This window comes from Saccostrea cucullata, unplaced genomic scaffold (genome assembly GCF_032062105.1).
Source record: "Saccostrea cucullata isolate Sc308-1 unplaced genomic scaffold, CSIRO_AGI_Scuc_v1 ctg2, whole genome shotgun sequence".
NCBI lineage: Eukaryota > Metazoa > Mollusca > Bivalvia > Ostreida > Ostreidae > Saccostrea > Saccostrea cuccullata.
In genome coordinates this window covers 76752-98744 of record NW_026936751.1, presented here as the reverse complement: position 1 = coordinate 98744, position 21993 = coordinate 76752, and the positions used below count along the sequence as shown (strand labels likewise).

Genomic DNA, 21993 nt, shown 5'->3' with positions numbered 1-21993 from the left:
AACTATAAATACTTAGATATCAAGGTGCGTTTTCATCTAGCTCATAGTCATTTTTCTTTTTGTTGTGTGTTAAAATATATATCTTCTTTCAGATAATCAAAACATTTATAATCAAAAAATCCTATTTCATATAGTGCACAGTGCAGTATTATAATCGTTTTCATCAACCATTCCTCGCGATAAATTAAAAAATGGAACAAACAGGCACAAAATCATTTTGTTAAAAAACTTTCTGTCACACACGTGTTTTTTGCTTTTACAAAAGGAATTTGTCCAATATCTTATACATGAAAAGGAGAAAACACTTGCTGTGGCCTTCAACTCGACATTTAGATACTGTAAATCACTATTTATTTGCGATTTTTTGTAATTTCCGTCTAAAGCCGATGATTATATAGATCAATGACCATAATTCGACATTTACTATCTCGATATATCGTATATCGACGTATTGTCAATTAACAAAAGTTATTTCCATTCTTATGTCGATATGATATATTCCAATGAGCTTGAGATAAAAGATACCAGGATAAAAGAGTCTGCCACATTTGTTTCATACACATGTATTTAAATATTTTACTTGAAGAAGACGTTAATGGTAATCTAACAACCAAGCTTTTAGACAAACGTGATGACTTTAACTTTTCAATTGTCAAGTTCATTTACATATTCATATCAATGTACCTTCATCACCTCCATACGGGTATATATATATATATATATATATATATATATATATATATATATATATATATATATATATATATATATATATATATATATATATATATATATATATATATATATGCCTTACTTAATTCGATACGCAAGAGAATCCTCTACGCATTAACAATTTTTAAAACGAGGTAAGTTATTGACAAACAAAGTGCTGAAACAAGAATATCAGCAGTCTCGGTTAAAGTCATCATTTCGTACCAAGTTCTATGGTTGATACAATGACCTTGTCAGCAAATAGAATTTATGACTAAGTCAAACATTAGCACTGACTGGCGTTTTTCATTCTTATATTGTTAGACCATTATTTACACACTGAATTGTCGACGGATTTTCCGTTATTTCCCAATCATGAAAAGGAGCACACGGCGGGTGTGACCGATCGGTTAGCTTCTCTATGGTGCCTGATCCCACGTCTGATGTTTTGGAGGTCCATGTTTGCACTACTCCTCTTTTGTATTGTTTAATGAACTTCTGAGCTGTTCGTTATCTCCATATATTTCATTGTATAATTTATAGATGATAGATAATAGATTTAAAGTTTTTTTTCATAACTATCCATTTATTGTGCTCTGGGATAAAAATTCTACTGTAAAAGTCTGTTTCCTGAATATTTTCTATTTCAAGCTTCAAACCAAGAATGGATTTCCATCTTATTTGGTGTATAAAGTGTTCGAATGTTGTCATTGATGAAGCATTTAATATAACAAATGTACAATGGAAAAATTGTACCAAAGCATGAAGTACAAAATGTCAGTGATGAACATCAAATCTAAGACTCTGCTATATGAAACCACAATTAATGTTTAGCTGTGAATGAGGCATTAACATTAGATACATGAAAGGTGAAAATGTCCTATTATAGATAGATGAATATATTATTTGATATTTATGATTTCTTCATCATTATTTATATGACAATTTAATTACAAATTGTTGAATTGATCTGTCTGCATAAAAACTTTGAAATAACCAGTTTTGCAGCATACTTAAATTTCTCAAAGGACACAACTCATATAGAAAGATTAGAAAGTATCATAATCTGTATTAACTTCTTTCATTGTAATGGCCAATCAAACAATAAAGTTATCATAATCGCTTCAAGGTTTATGTTACGTCTTTCTGGATTCATCACTATTAGACTGATTGTATTGTATTGTGTCAAAAGAGACAAACTGGTTGTAAGGAATTTTTTTCCTTGGATGAAAGAAAAAAATATCGTAATGCAGTACAGATTAAAAGTTCAGAAAACATTAACATATTTTTTGAATGAATTTATAACTATTTAATGTCAGACAACAATTTTAAATTCAGAATCTTATGATGACGAGGATGAAAAAATGCTTTTAGTTTTCTTGACAAAGAAAAATGTTTTTACTTTAAAATATAGATTTAAAAACAACACAAACAACAAATGTCCTAAGCTCAATTTCCACAAAATTAAATTCAAATAATTTTGATGAGTATATCTTCATATAAACTGAAAACAATTGTTTTTCCTACGCAGAACAAATTTATGTTAAAACGTCTGAAATGTAATCTATTTGGTAACTTTTCTAATTTTTTGTCAATCAGGTCTCTGTAAATTTAAATAGAACCTTATTAATTCCTGTATGTGTCCTTATTTAGGTAGTAATCACCTGCACATACCAAATAAATCGACACCCAGATAACTTTAACGTGCGTACAAATTTAAAACATTCCAATCAAATGGCAAACGGATTGAAGATACTTTCACGCTTTAGTCAAAATACAATCTATCGCAAAGTCCAATGGTGACTGTCTTTTCTGATACAAATCGTTTACTTTTTTCACATCAGTTGTCTATCAATTCACCGCTGCCCGATTATGACAAGGCATTTGTTTTTTAACGCCTCACAGAATATTTCACATTTATATTGAGATGTCAAGAGTTGCTTTTAAGGGTTGCAGATTTAGACCTGTACAAACAGCAATCGAGACCTCAGTTTATATGGTCTGATCCGAAGGGCCGCATCATCGATTTTATTAAATACAGTGTACTGTATGCATTATTTTTTACATCAAAAAGGGCATTAAAAGTAACCAACTGTTAAAACATTATGTCAAATTTTCATTTTAAATGTCATTTGAACAACAAAATAATAATAATAAAGTTCTCAGTAAAAGGGAGGAACACTGAGTTGAAGAGAAACTATCGAACCTAAAGAACTATATTTGCAATATACTTTGATACTGCAAAAGTTACATTTGCACATTATAAGAATAAATTTTGCATACATGTAAAAATTTTACATGCAGGTCAACGAGAGCATAAAAATGATCCTTAAATGTTACCATTTGGTCGTCAACCTTGTGTCTCATTTTGTCATTTAAAATAGTTCGATTTTTATACATGTATATGAAAACCTTGTTCCAAAGATATTTAACTCATATTTCCTTTATAACCATCTGTGATAAACCAGGGTGAAACATTAAAAAGTAGTTAAACCTTTGCACGATTTTTTTTTCAATAAAAATAGTTTTGATACAATTATTGAAAATAAAAATAGTTTTTACACTTTATGTAACTATCTTTAAAAATAAACAAAATAAATATAAAATGATATAAATGATTTTTTAACCAAGAATTTTAAACAGTAAAAAGCTTCTTATGACATTACATTGTATCTTATTGTTGGCCCATTTCTGGATATAACTATTCACAAATCATAGGTAAAACAGAAGAGTAACGTTCTCTATAAATGCTCTATAAGAGAAAAATTATTATGTATTTTACAATATGTCTCTTTAACAATTCAAATAATTTATAGCAAAGAAAACTATGATCTTCAATCTTAAAAGAACACATACTAGTACCTAGTAAGTATATACTGTACCTAGTAAGTAACGTATATGTATAAGGAAATAAATTGAAAGTTCTTCGCATGCCGTATGACTTGTAAAATACAAAAAGACAAAATAATGTTAGAATTCTTTAATAAAATAAAGTGTCGATCACATGAACATATGTTTAAAAAAATGACTAGAGTTCACATCCGTTGCCATCATTCATTCTGCATTTCCGTACATGCGCAGTAGAGGACAAAGCGTGGAATCTTTCTCATTACTCCCATATGGCGTCTTGCTAGTTTTTAACAAACCAAAAGCATAATCCCCATCTCTCCACACTGCTCGCTCCGGTGCTTTAAGGGCATGTTTCTACAGAGAGAAATTAATGAATATCAATTGGATTACTTTATCTTGTCTTGATGCTCTTCTTAAAAACAATAACAACCAAACAAAAAAGTGCACAGTTCTCTCCAAAACAGAAAGATTCAGAAAGTAAAGTCACTTGAAGTTAACAGAATGGTAAGTCACAAACACAAGGTGAGAAATCCTGGCTTACCAAACAGTTACTGGTGGAACCATCGATTTAAAGACGATACTCTACTTTATAGGTCTATGTTGGCACTGAATAAGGTGGACAAACCCTTACCTGAATAAATCTTATTACAGCATCTTCATCTATATAATTCATGGTAAGTCGACATTTATAAGTCACAAGTGCAAAAGGCTGAAAATTAAAAAAAGAAGACAATTTCCATTATTACCGTGTATTATCAAAATATTATGAGAAATTTTCTGAAAAAAATGGAGGAACCTGTCATAAAAATCCACATGAACTTGCCATATCGATGTACTTTTTCAGGTTGTTTTAACTTGTTAAATGAGCTACGGAATTATTTTTTTTTAGAAATATTTGATAACAATACGTAAATTTGGTTTCAAGACAATGATTCTGAAATAAGATTTTAATCACTAATAGGTAACGTTAAAAGTAAAAATCTGAAATATAGACAATATACAATATATATCTTTTAAATAGGAATTTACATTTTGCTTATCGTTGCATTAGTTAGTTTCTTTTTCAAGAATACTTTTGTCAGTAATTTTCAAGTATTAATATGCGTTTATAAAATATATTCTTTTCTCTGCTTTGTTCACACGTTTATTATCAATTCATTCTTTATATTAAATATATTCCTTATTTTTGGGGAAATAACATTATCTTGTCTGAATTTAACAGTAAAAGTCTTAAATAAACCAAGTAGAAGAATATGTTTACCTCTGCCAATGGTAGTTTATTATACGGTGTAATCACGTGTCGCCGTAAACAACTCTCAACTATGGTTTTTAATTTTTGGACCTCGTCTTTTCTAGCACAAGGATGATATAACATGACTACAGCACCATGCTGTAAATGAATTAGACAAGGATAATGTATGGACATAGAATCATTCTATATAAAAGGTATAAATACGTAATGATGGTTCAGTACGACTCCAGGCTGATATCGTAAACAAACTATATTTGTTGATAAGTGGATAAGGTTAAATCTACCAAGCGGTATGGTAAATGTTACATAAAAATATGAGCAAAAGATGAGTATAAAAACAAGAATTTTATGGACACAAATGTGAATAAGCAAATTCAACTCCCCCACTTACATGTATGTAGCAATATACCCTAATCCCCTACAAATGGTGTAAATGTCTTCCTGTTGATTAGATTCGCAAGAGTATGCTGTACGTTAGAACAATTTCTAAAACGAGGCAAGATATTGACAAACAAGTTGATGTGAAATATGGAGATGATGGAACAGTATTCAAGCTTTTAGGTCCTTTCAAATAAGACAAAAATCAGGAGCAGAGCAAACATGGACCTCCAAAACATCACATCCGTTGTGTTCTCCTTGTCTTGATGGAATACGGAAGAATCCATTGACAGTTCAGGGTAATTGTGCAAGAGATTAAATTAAGCTTCCATGACCATGTTTTCTCAGGATTAGTTGAGATTTTAAAAAAATTGTGTGAACTTTTCAATCTATTTTTCATAGTTTATTCAAATTATTGTTCAAGTATCATCAATTTAACTGGTATCATGTATAAATAAAAGTTTTAAATAACAAGTAAGATATTCAAAGTTATTCTTCAGCGGACAAGGCAAGCTAGATGCAAAATAACTCACATTACCTCTAAGGAATGCACCCATCTTTGTGGTGGAAGGTAAAGATACTCGCCATAAACAGGCCACAGAGGACGATGCCGACCGCTGTTAAATGGAACAAAAAATATATAAGACGATACTGAATAAAGGACTATGTACTAGTATTGCCCAATACCTAAAGCTACACTCTTTAGCATTTCAATTCATTTCAGAAAAAATGAATTTGTCATGCTTTTTAGTTCTTGTCATTAATTGTTTCTGTTAAGGACTTAATAGACTAGAAAGTATTTTCGAGAAATGCTTGCGATATCATAAGTGCCTCTGTCGAATTGAATTACTCATATAAATACACGTAAAAGCTACTAATAAACATTTTTATTCGCGAATTCTTGTTTTCGTGATTTACAGGCTTTGATTCGATCCTTTCACTGTTCAATACTCAAGTCAAATAAGGGTTAAAATGACTAAAGTTAAAAAACAACTTTGTGAAACACAATAGCTCTGCATACTTGAAAATTACTTTACGATTGACTGCAGTGCTTTTTGTAAAGGCATTTGCAATTTTTTAAAAATATGATGATCTTTTCAGATATAAATGCAAGAATTTACCATATGTTTCGATTCGTTTTAGCATTCAATATACCGAATTTTAAAACTGAGCATAAGTACCATAAGTATTTTGGATTCTAAATCATAAATAAAATATTTGATGTTAGATTTCTGATGGTCATGGAGCTTATACATGTACTAGTATTTGCATTTAATGTATTGATATTGCGAAAGAAATGCTGAATTAGCATACATCGATTTTTTGTAATATTAGATGAACAACAATTCACGTATCTAACACTTTGAAAGGCTCATTTCAGGAGCAGTTTTTTTAATATTGCAGTTGTAATTTGCAAAAAAACACCTTCTGGTTGATTAGGGCGGGTGGTGGTCCGAGAATTGTGTGAATTGTCAGTAAATAATTGACTGTGACGTCAATTTAAGGCCATTGTCCTTAACTATTCCATACAAACAAATTATTGTAATTTGAATACGAAACATGATTTCAAGCACAGTATAAAATTAACATAAAATCGCAATTAAAATCATTTATATATCTCTAGCAGAAAATTGTTGACCTTTTTGCACTTAAATTTCATCTCTTTGGTTAATTACTTTAGCCCTTATTATATTTGATTAGATGTAAGCATGGCAATAAATTTAATCTTATTTTACGTAAAATAGTTTGAATAATATTTATCATTAAACAAATCTTGCAAATTAATGCAAAGTAAATTATTGAGTGACCTTTTTGCACTAAAAAATAACATATCTGGGGTATTGAAAAATTTAATAGGCAATAAAAAAATTTCTTATATCAAACTTTTTACGACTTGAGTGCTGATCAGTCATAAAACCTAGTTTAAAATAATGAAAGAAAAAGGTGGGGTCATTGATGCTAATTTTGAAATATTTGTCAAAATATGTGATATTCATGGTGTAAATTTATGACTTCTTTAATATATTTTCATTTTTTGGAAAAGGTTGTTGAGGGAAGGTATAAAACTATCTAAAAATATAAATTAAGACCTATATTAAATATTTTTAGCAATATCAAATGGAAAATATTCTCCGAGTAAAAGTATGTGAGGCTAAATTTCCATTACATTAAATTTTATAAATGTGCAGATTTGCAGAATTTTCTGCTAAATATCCTTCCACCAAAAGAAATAGTCCCTCATAGATCTTGCTTCTTTGTAGATTTTTGAGCAGTATTTTCATTGAATGTTAAAAAATTTACATTGTTGAATTCAAATATGTTATAAAAATTGAATTTTAATAAGTAGTTTTGAAGTAAAAGCTTCTGCGTGAACTTTTTTAAAAAGCTGACGAGTGACTTACCTTAACTATTCTATACAAACAAATTATTGTAATCTGAATACGAAACATTATTTCAAGCACAGTATAAAATCAGACATAAATATGATCATTATCATTTATATATCTCTAGCAAAAATTGTTGATAAATTTTTTTATGCAGACAGATCCATATTAAGACTGCATTACTCAGTATACTATAGATATTGGGTCTTTAAAATCAGCTGCAAGTGTAATATGGTGAAACATTTACTACATAGAACTAATAAATATAAATTATTCAAAGTAATGATGTTGATGGTTTTTTTTCGTAATTTGAAATTTAAGATCTATCGAAACTTTAATATTGAAGGCAAATGCAAGTGACTATAATTAATTTCATAAATGACGTTTCATCAACGATATATGTATTTGTAGTCAATTGGCAACTTATCGTATCGCAAGAAAAATATCTACACTTTACCCATACTATCTGATCCAGTCAAAAATTAAAATGCTTTATTTTATATGAAAGAAGTCAGATAGAAATGGGTGGGTAGTAATGTTTAAGATATAGTATAAGTTTTCTAATTACATTGGTAGCTAAAACAGCTTCCGATAGTATTCAAATTAAGAGAGAGAAATTGTTCAGCATGGAGCATAAATATTAATGTAATGGTGAAAATATCTTCTTCTTTTTTTAAAGCAATGTTTTGACTGAGGCGTTTGAGGGAAATTCTGAAAGTTTATTCAATCAATGAATTAACGATGAGACAGCGGGGACAAATGTTGGAGATCTAGATGACTTTCACTTGAAGAGAAAAATTGATTTTGTCAACATCTAAATCAGTGAAGCATTGACTATGCATTATATCTCGAACAAGTCTGTAGTTATCATTTTACTAAATTGCTCATGGTTAATATTTTTGAAGATACATGTAGTGTCATCTACAAAATTTGAATTTTCAATTAAAATTTGTTACTCATTGGCAATTAAAAATTGTTAGTAAGTGACAGAAAACAGTGTTTAACAAAAACATAATACAGTCGACATCTCTTGCCTTCATGGTAAAGTTTCTATGGATAAGTTGCTCGTGTTAACGGTAATATGTCTATAATATATGTGCACGTCTACAGGTTTCATTTTTTAAAACAGTAAATTGTCGGTGGTTCTGCTTTCTGAAGTAACAAAGTCATTAAAATATCTCTTTACGTTAATTTTTAGTTTTTGTATGTTCTTATTCCTCATGATTAGATTTTTTTTATGTTATCTTGATCTTTAATCTTAACAATAATTTTTACATAACAATGTGACTTTCTTACCTTAAAGGTATAGTTTCTGTATACGTGATTGTTTCGTTCATGCATACATGAATAGGCTATAAATAAAGAAATGAAGAAGAAATTATATGAAAAAAGATAAGCATGTTTTCAATTTCTGAATTTTTGGAGTTAATATAAATATTGGAACATAACGACTTGCAATTTACATAAGGGTGTACATTTCTCCATGGCACCTGATCCATCTCTGATGTTTTAGAGGTCCGTGATTGCTATGCCCCTGATTTGTTTGCTTGAATCGACTTCTGAGCTTGAGTACTGTTCGTTATCTTAGCATAATTCATACAACTCATCCACTTTTACATAAGTAGATTTACAGCTTATTGAGATTTATGGAGTAGATATACAACTCCTGAAGATTGAAAATGAAACCGGATGAGTTTATTTCGGTGTTGTGATTTTTTTTTATTACATCTTATATTATATATATATTATAAGGATGTAGAAGTTGATATTTTTATAGATATTTAAAATCATTTTTTACAGAAGTAGAAAGGCAGTTAAATAATTAAGCTGTTTTGTAAAGTAGTTTTATGGTTCATCTTTTTGTTCTATACCTATTTCTTAGTGAAATATTTTTTTTTTACAGATATGGATATACAGTTCACTTTTACAATATACAATCAATCAATGTTAACCTGTTATACCTATTTCTTAATATTCAAAAAGTTATATGCTCCTTTTTAATTTTTTTTTTTAATTCAAAAAGTATGGATATACAGTTTTCACTTATTATATAATTTTATGCCTCTAAATTTGAAGTTCTTTGAACTTCTCAGATAATTAAAAGTTTTTTTATCACACCATTTTTAGATACCAATGTTTATTAACATGATGAAATTAACCTGTTTATGGAGCTTTGCAAAGAACCTTGAAGCACATTGAGGCATATAATGAAAATTGTTGCTGAAAATTAATATTCATAAAAGTTATTATTAATATCGCATGCAGCGGTATTGATATTTTTGATGAGTCAAATACACAACTTATAAAATGTTTTTAAAAAAGACATAACAAAACATTTTTGAAAGAGACCATCACAATTTAAGACCCCTGTCCAAATGAGATGAAACAACTTGCTTAAACTAAGCCGACGTATTTAACTTAGATGAGATGAGAGAATAGTGTACTGAAATTAAGCTTTACTCGAGCTGGACTTGAATAATATATCTGAGACAAATCTTCCCTAGGGAGGAGAAAAAATATAGTTCATTTTCAGAGAATGTAGTTTAATGACGATTAAGTACTGTGCTTTGCTGGTGCATCAGTTCGTTAAGTGATATTAATACGAGTCACAGCTGTTTGAGGACCACGATTTCCCCTGAAGAATTGATTACATATCATATGGAGTGCTACAATTACACCCTATGATAGCAATATTTTATTAAACACGACAATACAAATTGTCCAACGTTAATTTATTCGACCTACCATGTCTTCATGATCCGTGCAATAAGCCCTTGACTTTATTTCCTTTAAATATTAAAAAAAAATAAAGTAAAAATCAAAATGTACTAATTGTTTATGCATTATATTCAGTGCGTTTTCATTATTATGAAAAATAAACGCATCTATGAAATATAGATAAGATACACGCCCTCAAAACTCCGTATAACTCAAGTTACAATAAATTTATACAGCAAATGCACAATAAAACATGAAATATTGATCCGTTTAATGTAATATCAGTGTTTTATCTATATCAATTGAGACCATTAATGTATTTGAATTACCATAAACCCACTTTTACGATGAATGGCTTTTTTTCTGAATAGACATATGTTATACTTACCGGCGCTATAGGTACAACCAGTCGTGATGTGCAGCTATAGAGAGAGGGGTCTTTGAGATTCCAGTCCACATTTAAGTAATTCTTCATTTTAGGTTATTTTAAAAGAAAGTTACTCAGTTAGTGATGATAGATTCAAATTATCATACAAGTTACAAAATACTGAATTAAACTTAAAATAAATGTTAAACGTCTGCAGATTTTATTTATTAAAAATTTTAATGAAAGATATCAAACTCCTTCGTATTTCAAATCTATCTACATAGAAAGTTAAACACAAACAAATCTTGATGTTAAGTGTAACATCCTCCAATCCTACCTTTCCGTTGTCACAGAGGTCATCAGGGACCCCCATTCTGATCCCTCCGTGCCTGGAGTCGTGACTGTGGATCCCCGAATCGGGGAGGGTTAGATCAACATTTCTTAGAGACCAAGCTTGAAAGACGTGAAAACACGAGAGCAGCGTATACAACCTCGGTCCCAGCATTCTGTAAGAGAAGTAAACTCAGTCACGCAGAATTCACATCACAATATTATTTATATCAAATCCTGGGCAGCGCGACTTCTAATTTTAAAACAATTTAAATGTCCTTTGTCTGGTTTTGGAATCACAGTAAGGAAAGCCTATTGATTACTGGTTGTTCTGATATTAAAGTAGCGGCGATTGGTCTTCGATATTATCCAATTATCATCAAATTAACAAACCTGAAACGAGTTCCAAAAATCCAGAAATGGGTTTTGTCACCCTTGCAGAAGTCCTTACCTTTTGAATAGAGCTGGATGCCCGCGAGTTTCAGGAGCTTGTCGTCTCTAGAAAGTGTCTGCTACGCTTGTAACAAACATAGCGGAAGATGGGATCGATAGAATTGCCTTATCATGCACACTTGACGCATCTGCCAGCTAATTATCGAGTTGTTAAAAAAGTCAATGTAATAACATCATTTGTCATGCTAATTAGGATGTAGGGAAAGCAATCAGACTAGTCCAGAATACAAAAACGTAGAATGCTTAAAAAATATCTTAACAGATATAAATTTATTTGAAACTTCTAAAAAAAAGTAAATGTTATAACATCATTAGTGATGACTTTATATTGTAGTTAGGCGAAAGCTTGTAATATTACCTTCACTTTTTTGGCTTTCCTAGATTTGCATAGATGATGCTATTTTTTTTTTTAGCTTGCATGGCTTTTACAATTCAATTACGTCACAACAATAGTCTACTGAGTTTTCAGAGAAAAATCTAGAAATCCAAAGTTTTTCCATGCTTTTTATAATTCTGTTCAACTTTCAATTACTTAATTGATCTTATTAAATAATTATTTGTCAAAATTTGACATTTGTTTGCTTCTTCATAAAAAAAGTTTAAATTAGTTTTACAGTAAATGCCTAACATGCAATACAATCTCAACGTGATATGTATTCTTGTATAGTCTACTTTATCAACCAAACGCACCCTTTTATAAGCAGACCTATTTTTGTATTCTTATGAAGCAAAATTTGTCCAAAATCCTATACATAAAAAAACCACTTGTTGTGGCCTTCAATTCGACATTTAGATATATCAACGATGCATTGTAAATTAATGATAGTAATTTCCATTCTTATGTAGATACGATATATCTTGGTAAGTTTGAGATAAAAGATACCACAGAGTCTGGCGCATCTGTTTCATATTTGGATATTTTACTTGAAAAAGAAGTTAATGGTAATCTAACAACCAAGCTCTATAATAAACGGGATGACTTTACTTTTCTATCGTCAACTTCCCTTACTTATGCAACAATATGCCTTCATCACATGCATACGGAGTTTATATCTGTCAGTTGATTCCATACGCAAGACCATGCTCTACGTACATGTATGAACATTTTTTTAAAAGGAGGTAAATTATTGAAAACGAATTGCAAGTTGCTGAAACAAGAATATCAGCCGTCTCGTTTAAAGTCTTCAGTTCTTTGGTCGATACAATGACCTTGTTAGCAAATACAATTCATCATTGAGTCAAATGCTGACTGACGTTTTTCATACTAATTGTTAGTCCAGTGTTTACACACTGAATTGACTACGGATTTTTCCATTATTTCCTGATCATGAGTCATGACAAAGAGCACACAGTGGGTGTGACCAGTCGGCAGGAGATGCTCACTCTTCCATGGTACCTGATCCTACCTCTGATGTTTTGGAGATCTGTGTTTTCTCTGCTCATATTTGTTCGTTGGACTTCTGAGCTTGAATACTTTTCGTTATCTCCATATGTTTCACAAAAAACATCTTTAAATCGATGATTGAAGGTGACCCCAAGATGTGCAAAAAGTTTTGGCATTTTTTATTTTCAACCTGTTGCAAGGGTCTTTAAAAAAAAAAATAGGTTCCCTAAAACGTCTCATACAATTTTCGCAGAAGGCAAATAATCTTTTTGAAAATAAGTGGTTGTGTCATGTAGATGTGCAATAAGGATGTGGAATCTTCAAAAAAGGTTCCAAGAACTCCGATTACAATTTACTCAATAGCCTAATTATACCATGGACAATGATTTTTGTTTGATTATGTCATAAGGTTTTGGAATTTTCTTGGTCACCCTGGGGCACCAGTAGGGATGGGCTATAAGTACACATAAAAACCATCGTAAAATTGAGGTTCATCAGAATTCACTTTGCACCAAAATGATAATATTTGTTGTTTTGATTTCAACAAGTTGAAATGATATGCCAAAGTTTATCACTTTATCGCAATTTATTTTCTCTTTACCAAATTTTCTTTTAAAGATTACCGATACTTATAAACGGAACTAAAATCATTAATTCCGTAATTCCAGGCTAATAATGAATCAAATCATATACATGTATACTTTTATAAAAAAATTGGGCCACCTGTTCTTTCTATTTTAAGTTCGATTTGAGAAGAAACTCTATATTCATGTATCTATATATCGTTTAAAACAGAATTTTGTAGCTTCGTCTCTGACTTCCTTGATATAAAGAATACAGGCGCCTACACTGGATTATAATATTTTCATACTCAGAACATGCTTCTGAGTGTTAAATATACATACAGTTGATTGTGGAAAATTACTATGTAGTATATAAATAATGAAAATTTTTGACCTTTTTTATTTCAACATTTATTTTCATAAATTAACAATTCCTCTTTTTATTTAAACATTGAATTATATATATCTAATTCCTCTCGAATTTCCAGGGGTACATGTTTTATGCCCTCTTTATTTGATTTGTATCGTTTGTGGATTTTTTTAAAGATCCACTTGGGTATGCACCTAGCACACGTGAATTACATTTTTAAGGGATGAAACACGCATGCTGCTTGAGGCTCAATTCTGTGTTTCACGAAGGCGGCTCTTTGTTTATAAGTGATTCTGCACATATTTATTGCACTTAAGAACGAAATAAAAATATGGTTTCATCATAGAATATCAGCAGTCTCGTTTAGAGTCATTTCATTAGTTCTATGGTTGATACAATGACCTTATCAGCAAATACAATTTATCATCCAGTCAAATGCTGACTGACCTTTTTCATACTCTTATACCTTTCATATAAGTTAGACTTTTTTTTAAAAAAAAATTATTTTTCAATCACACAAATTGCAATACAGATACAAACAATCGAAGATCACATACAAAACAAGGAAGAAAAAGTGTGAAAGAAATTTTTAAGAAGTTAAGGAAAGATGGAGAAAGAAAGGAGAGAGGGAAGAGGGAAGAGAGATGAGAAAGAAAGGTCACTTCAGAATACTATTACTTAAAAAAAAGATTTTTGAGTTCTTACAATTTAACATCAATTTCCTGCCAGTGTCTTTTAAATTCTTCAAATTTAGATTGTTAGACTATTATTTACTGAGTTGTCCATTGATTTTTACCCTTAATTTCCCGATCATGCATGATAAAAAGCACACGGTGGGTGTGACCGGTGGGCAGGGATGCTCACTCCTCCATGGCATCTGATCCCACCTCTAATGTTCTGAAGGTCCGTGTTTTCTCCCCTGCTATATCTTAATGTTTAATGGACTTTTTGAGCTTGAATACTTATCGTTATATCCACATCTTTCATTCAAGGAAGCAATATTACAAAGTGATTTTTGTTCAACGAGATAAAAGTTGACCTTTTTATTTTTAGAGCAAGGTCATTATTATTTTCTTTGACTTTAAAATACTGTTGTGAATCATGTCATGCCTATTCCTGTCTCAAAAGATTTTTTTCTCATATAGAATCTAACAGATGATGGCTCTTCCTTTTTTTAAGAGGGCAGTGTTTACTCTGCTGTCATTTTGTTTTGTTTCAATTGACTTTTCAGCTTGATAATATCCGTTATCTGTATGTTTTATTTCCTGACACTGCATTTCAAAGCTATCACCATTTTGGATAGATTAGAATATCATATCTATTGATATATTTTATAGTTTGAATTAATGCTTACCGGGGTATTTATAGTTTTTTTTAAATGTCAATTGTTCTTTAGCAATTTTAAGAAGCAGCAAAGAGGATAATACAGTATTCATATACCGCCGTTTCGTCCCTGCTAGCTTTTAAACTCTCTTTACCATTTTGTTTCATAGTTAAGCAATGGAAAGGAGGAAGAATAATATTCTTTTGAACCAAATGTATTTGAATAAATATGGCATATTAGCAAATATACTTTTGATATTTCATTTAGTCAAAAACCAGACACTAGTACAGCATAAATACTCATTAAGGTACACTTTTTAAGAAAAACCAGTCATTATAAATATTGATTAGTTATAGATTTTGAAAAAAAATTCTCGACCGCCCTTTTGATTAATTGTATTTTGTTTCACGTCTCATTCGAGAATTTTAACTCACATAGAGACGTCATCATATACCAGTGAAAGGCTTCAAATTTTCACAATTACTCGGCACTCAGGGTCATTAACCAGTGAGGATTCTTTATCGTGTCAACGCCTACCCTGACAAGGGTCTTGATTTTTAAGGACTCATCCTAAGGACCTGAACCTTCACTTAAAGATGCGGGCGCTTGGCGAAGGAACATTTACCATCTATGTCTTATCGACTTAGTTCGGTCGCAGCTCGGGCTGGAACCCACAACCTTCCGATCAGGAACAGCTTTTGTGAAATATGGAGATAATGTATTTTATACGATTTCAATACTCCCTGGAAATAATACATATCGGGGACAGAACAAATACAACCCTCTAAACATCAGTGTTGGGATCAGGTTCAAACGACTTTCAAATGACTGGCATATATTATTTAAAAAACTACTTAACTTGCTCAAACGCAAATAATATAAACAATTCTGATTTATGAGCAAATGAAATTTTTTTTTAAAATTTATACATGGTGATAAATTTCTGTCAAATTGAAAATACACGTTTTTTGAGTGCCAACCGACAGAAAAAATGAAGTCAATTATTTCAAAAGCAATTACTGTTTTTAACCCTCTCTAAAAATTCTTTACATAAATTACATAAACTCTGTGATAAATAAATACACAATGGATGTACTATCTACACAGCATTAAGATGAAAAGAAGAAGACTGACATGTTAAATATTATCAAGTAAATATGTTGCATGATGAATAATATAAATAAATTTAAATACAAGTAACATTGTCATATTTTTCTTTTCGGTAATTTAAAAATTTTCACGATGTTCTTTTCAACCTTGGGCAAGGTCAAATGATGCTGAGTAACCAGTAGTCGGTCACCACCGGGGCTGACACACAACTTATGAGGGTTGTTAACGCCGTCAATTACAATTGCTCCAATAACTTCCCCTTCAGTGGACATTTCGAGAATATTGTGTGAGCGATTTCCTGCAACAAAAACCCGTGTTCCGTGAACAACGACTCCTCTTGCCCCCTTCAAGTGGTGGTACCTGACTTCCCATCGCTTCTCCCCTTTGGTTGTCAGAGATATCACAGACTTCTTATACTTGTCGGTGACGTAGAGATTCTTTCCTTCCTTATCGACTGTGACGTAATCGGGGAAGAAAAACAGATCCTGTCCAAATTGGTCTTGCTTGAATACGTGAAGTTCACGTCCATCGCGCGTCATAATCTTTACGGACGGTGGTGAGGTATAGCATGAAATGGCAAATAAATCTTGAGTACATCCAATCCCAAAACATTTTGCTCCCGTTTGAAATCCACCAGTAAGAGAAATATCAGAATCTTTCACAGTAAACAGCAAAACCCTTTTTTCTTTGGGCAGGGTGACAGCAACTTCAGTTCCACTGCAACTAGCAACATCGTAAGGTCTGACTGATAGCACTTTCTCAGCTATCCATTTGTACTGATGATCAAAGAGCTTGAGCTTTCTGTGAACCTGGTCAACAAGAATAATTCGACCATTTCCAATAAATACTGCCCCGGTGAGGGAACAGTTTTCTCGGTCATTTGGTGTTTGCCCACGGAAGGTGCTTTCGAGTGTAGCTATTCGTGCAGTAGAAGATCTCTGTTTCCTAGAACTACGGAAGGTACTTAATTTCTGTGGGGTGGAAGATACCGGAGTATCCATGATCGGTGGAAGAACAAAGTTCTTGAAATCCTTCAGCTCCTGATTGACGGTCTCTTTCTGTTTACGGTAACCTTCTTTTTCAATCGTAGGACGACGATCTTGTTCAATATCTTCCTTCACTTCGGTCATCAGGATTGTGTCCGCTCGGACAGCGTACGATGGCGGAATCAGAATGCTTTGTCGAGCCACAGCAAAACTTCCGAGCTCCTTTAACTGGTTCAGGACAGTTGGTAAATTTTTGTCTGGTTTAAAATCCACATAGACGTCCTTAAGTTGGTTCGAAATGTTCTTCAATGTCTTCTCGCTAATGCGTGTTTCCTTCTTTATTTGCGCTATGCAAGATAGCAGATCTGTATCCGTGCCATGTTCAAGAGCGTTCTTCAAAAGTGCTGCAGAATTTCGTGTTGTGCTCATGATCCCTTTACATGTGTCTTTCTCTGTCTCTAAAACTTCCATTTCTATCCTTTTGAGATCTTCAAGTTCTTCTATGATGCGGTTTTCTTGGGCATCTAGTACGTCGTTGATTTGTTTTCTAATATTTGCTATTTGGTTTCTCACGTGCTTGGCTGCATCTTCTAGTGATTCAACACAGTGCTTGCGATTGTCCATGATTCGAACTGACCAATCCGTCTGATGCTTCAAATTCTCGATCAGGGCACGGCTGTCGTCTTTGTGTTCTGCTGCTGCCTCGTTACATGTCTTGACGCTCGAACATTGTCTGTGGTTGACTGTCACACATGTTCCACAAAGAATCGTTCCATGATCCTCGCAATAGAAATCAAGAAATTTCCCATTGTGGTCTGGGCAGACAGCATGTGTTGATGTGCTCTTGAAGGGATGTTGTTTTATGTTTTCAATCTCAACTACTTGATGGGACTGTGTAAACTTCATGCTTCCATGAACTTCGTGACATTCATGGCACATGGCTTCACCACAATCATCACACCAGAAATTAGCAAGTACTTTACGGTTTCGATGTAGACACGTATCACATCTTCTGTCTTCTGAGCGCAGTTTTGCGGCATCCAATAATCCATTGATAAAATTGTTGACAGGCAAGACATTTGCCCAGGTCTCGACTGGAACATGAATTGGACCATCGATAACACGTCTGCAGATGGGGCAGCTAAAAGATTTGGGTGGACGTTGGTCATGTGTACTCTGCAGAATATGTTCAGAGATACAGTCGTGGCAGAAAGAATGAAGACAAGAAAGCATGCGAGGATCATTAAAATCCTCAGAACATATCGGACATATGAGGAACTCTTCAGCAATATCACTTAGATCAGCGATGCTGCCAGCCAGACTTCTGTGAGTTAAACGATAGGTCATCTGAAAGGGAAGTCAATTTTTTTAAATTTCTATTTGGGAACAATAAATGGTATTTATCTTCTCGTATTTTTTATGCTGCCGTCGAAAAAGCTGCAGAATTGTGGCATTTTGGTTGAGAACATTTGGACAGACAATCCAGAGAGCTTCAGATAGAAGTATTGTGAAAAAAAAACTTTAGTTGTTTGCCGCCTTTTTTTTTTCTTAATTTTGGTTTTATTTCATGTATACATGAATGTTTTATATGTCTTTCCCTGCCAAAGCATGAAATTTGTTAATTTTAAAACAATGTATTTTACTCATAATCTTGTTACTTTACTAATACTTTGAAAGGTATTGGAATATCAGTTTCATCAAATTTTCATATTCGTTTGTGCTAGGGTTGTGATAAAACATATTTATTACAGGATATACAAATGTCGAGAAAATGTGAATAAAAAAATTAGGCGTGTAGTTTTACCATGCTCCAAACATGGACGTCTAAATTTCGTTCTTTTTTTAAACTGACTTCCGAAGTCATAAAGGGATGTTGAGACGTAAAGTAACATGATTCCAAATTAAATTTAATGGCTAATTAATAGTACCCTGATTTTGGTGGAGGAATGCATGTAAGTAAAAGAATTAATACCCGAAGCAAGCGATAAAAAATGTCGGCATTAATAGAGGATATTCATAGTGTTTGACTCTTTAGCTCTCTTGTTTGTATGTCCGACTTTTCTGAACCAGAGTCGAAGTAAAACAGATCGGTATCCCAAATTCGTTTTGGCTCAATCTTATATAAGTGCAATGATGTCTAGTTGTATGTTGATATAGCGATGAAACAATAAAGAGTTAATTCCACCCACATAATGAGAAGATTATATAACCACGAAAACCACTATTTTAGGCCAGTTTCCTTCCCGATTAGTTCAACTAAAATTTTAAGATATTGTCAACATTGACATTGAACGTACAATTTTTTTTTATCATAAACATTAAAATCTTACCTTAATCACTGTTAATGTTAAACAAATTAAGACATTATTTGTTAGTGACTTGTCACGAAAATCGTCATGGTGAAACTGGGCACCAAAGACCACATGCACGGTTCTACTTAGTTATAGACAATAAAGTCAACTGTCTGAATCATGGTTTCTCACAAAAGAAAGTTTTTAAATTTTCTTCATTTAAACCTTTTGATTACAAAGACAAAAGGTTTCTTTAAATGTTGCTCTGAAATATGTCATTCTTTTTAAGTGAATAGATTATTGGCGATGACTGATAACTATCAATTTCTCATTTTTGGGGGTAGAATTTCCACGTTTATCGATCATCAAATAAACTAAATGATTATGTCCAGATATATGCAATTTTCCAAAATTAATAATGAATATTGAGCATCAAAGACCTCACATTTACGAGGGTTGTCCCGTAAAATCGTGGACAAGTTGTCTAGTTTGAAAAATAATCATCACTGCGTTCTGAAATTTTCACCACTTTTTAGTAGATAAATTATGAATATACATAGAAAATTTCAAATAGATATATGCATAGGTAAACAAATTGTGGTATTTTATGTTATGTACTGTATCGCCCTACGGCGCATGGATGATAACGTCAAAGTGTCTAAAACGGCGTCAGGTTTCATCTTTGCTAAACTAAAAGTTGGATAAGCCACTCTCAAATTTAGAAATTTTATTGATTTACATATGTGAATTTCTATAACCAGTTAAGAAACCAATGTGGCAAACTCATGCGATCTTCTGAATATTTATTAGCAAGTTACAGACAGTATTCTCACCATCATTCAACTAAAAGAGAATCTCACATCGACAGTCGACAGTGACAGCGTCCTTTGCTATTACAAATGGCAGTCTGTCCATATGTTTTGTACTATCTGGGGACTCGACCCCGAAGACTTCACTAAGAAAACTTTCATTTCATTTATATACTAAAGATCTGGTGATATTTTTCATATTCTGTATTCATTTAAAGTCTCTTAAGGCATCATTACAACATCCTAATCTATCTGAACTGCTCTCCGGTGCGCCGTAACGTCATAAAAAGTCGCCATTTTTCGTGTATTGTGTTTATTACTTTCCCATTTCAAATGCTCGGGAAACTGCCAAAAATTAACCAAATGCCTTGAATTTTTTTAAAAGACGACAGAATTGATTAAGGAATGGAATTAGGATAATTTTCATTCTAATCTTATTTATTGAAAACTTTTATTACGAATTAATTCATATGTCTTCTCTGATATATCCTTGCTATTTTTACCGTGCGCCGTAGGACCATACCTTGTGCACATTCAAGCAGAATAAAATCTTTATTTTTGAATATATTTTATCAAAAACATTATGATTCACTTAAATATGATGAATAAACATTTGCTGAAAATTTCAGATTAGTGCGCCAATTACTTTTCGAGAAAAACGCTTTGTCCACGATTTTATGGGACAACCCTCGTACTTTTATGCCATTTTTCTCCTAAAAATGCTTGTAAATGGACCAGATGTTTGTTTAAAAAAATAAATGAATGACTAGAAAACAAACTTCATATTAGTCCAAGATGGACTTAACATAAAAAGGTCACTGATAATCTTAGTTTATTTGGCATACAAATTAGAGTATCTCTCTGACCTACATTATACTTGCATACCGTAGAAGTCAGCTATTATTTCGATAGAGAATGTGATATTTTTCAGATGTATGTAAATAAAATTAAAAATAAAAGTTATTAGCCCCAAATTTAACTTACATAATTGTAACAATGTTATACAATCACCTACATATATCACCGAGCTAGGATAAGGAAAGCAGCTTATTAAATAGACGTACAGAATATGACATTTATTTTGTTTAGCTTTACGTTTTATGCTGCTAGTACTGGTGACAGTACAAACATGTGAACACTATTAACTTCCTTGACTTACACAGGCTTCCTGGTTGATACATTGATCAAAAATTAGTGACTCTGTATCACAACTGCTCAGAAACTGTACTACAGCATTAAAAATCATGATGCAGACCCGTAGAACACGGGGGACCTGGGGGGACGCGTCAATACCACTTTTTTCTGAGTATGGAAATTTGAATGTTTGTCTCCGCCCCGATCATTTTTTGTTGCGGTAAGGTCAAAGACTGTTGAATCCCAGCATCATGTCTGTCCTTCCATTTGGGACCATCAATGTTAAAATATCCTTCAAATGGTTCATTGACTTTCCTAGTCTTAAGTTTAAGTCACATTATCCAACGATGGGGTATACGATGAGAAACCGATGCGATTTTTGATGAAAATGGCCCACACCACTAGTGATCGGACGGTGACTGAGTCTTTTTTTGCGAATCAGTGGGGTCATCGGTAGGAAATAATTCGTAGTTAAAATTCAGCGATGTCTCCAACGATGCCTTACATCGCTCCTCATCGGCAAACAATCATTAACACATCTTTCAAGGATCGGCCGATGTATGGCCGAGCATCGTCCAA

The 21993-nt window shown here is 32.3% G+C and overlaps 2 protein-coding genes across 2 annotated transcripts; both read right to left on the bottom strand.

Annotated features, from left to right (window-relative positions):
* Positions 1 to 3676: 3676 nt before the first annotated feature.
* LOC134246469 (uncharacterized) lies at positions 3677 to 11576 on the bottom strand. The gene is made up of 9 exons (XM_062728836.1): positions 11442 to 11576; positions 10998 to 11166; positions 10682 to 10762; positions 10321 to 10362; positions 8872 to 8927; positions 5730 to 5808; positions 4823 to 4951; positions 4193 to 4270; positions 3677 to 3915 (listed from the first exon to the last, which is right to left on the bottom strand). Exons 2-9 carry the CDS (start codon positions 11163 to 11165, stop codon positions 3766 to 3768), a joined length of 783 nt encoding a protein of 260 aa, XP_062584820.1. The 5' UTR covers position 11166; positions 11442 to 11576; the 3' UTR covers positions 3677 to 3765.
* A 4704-nt stretch (positions 11577 to 16280) lies between these two features.
* Positions 16281 to 19801, bottom strand: LOC134246468 (E3 ubiquitin/ISG15 ligase TRIM25-like). Its single transcript, XM_062728835.1, has 2 exons — positions 19511 to 19801; positions 16281 to 18527 (listed from the first exon to the last, which is right to left on the bottom strand). Exon 2 carries the CDS (start codon positions 18525 to 18527, stop codon positions 16290 to 16292), a length of 2238 nt encoding a protein of 745 aa, XP_062584819.1. The 5' UTR covers positions 19511 to 19801; the 3' UTR covers positions 16281 to 16289.
* Positions 19802 to 21993: the final 2192 nt, after the last annotated feature.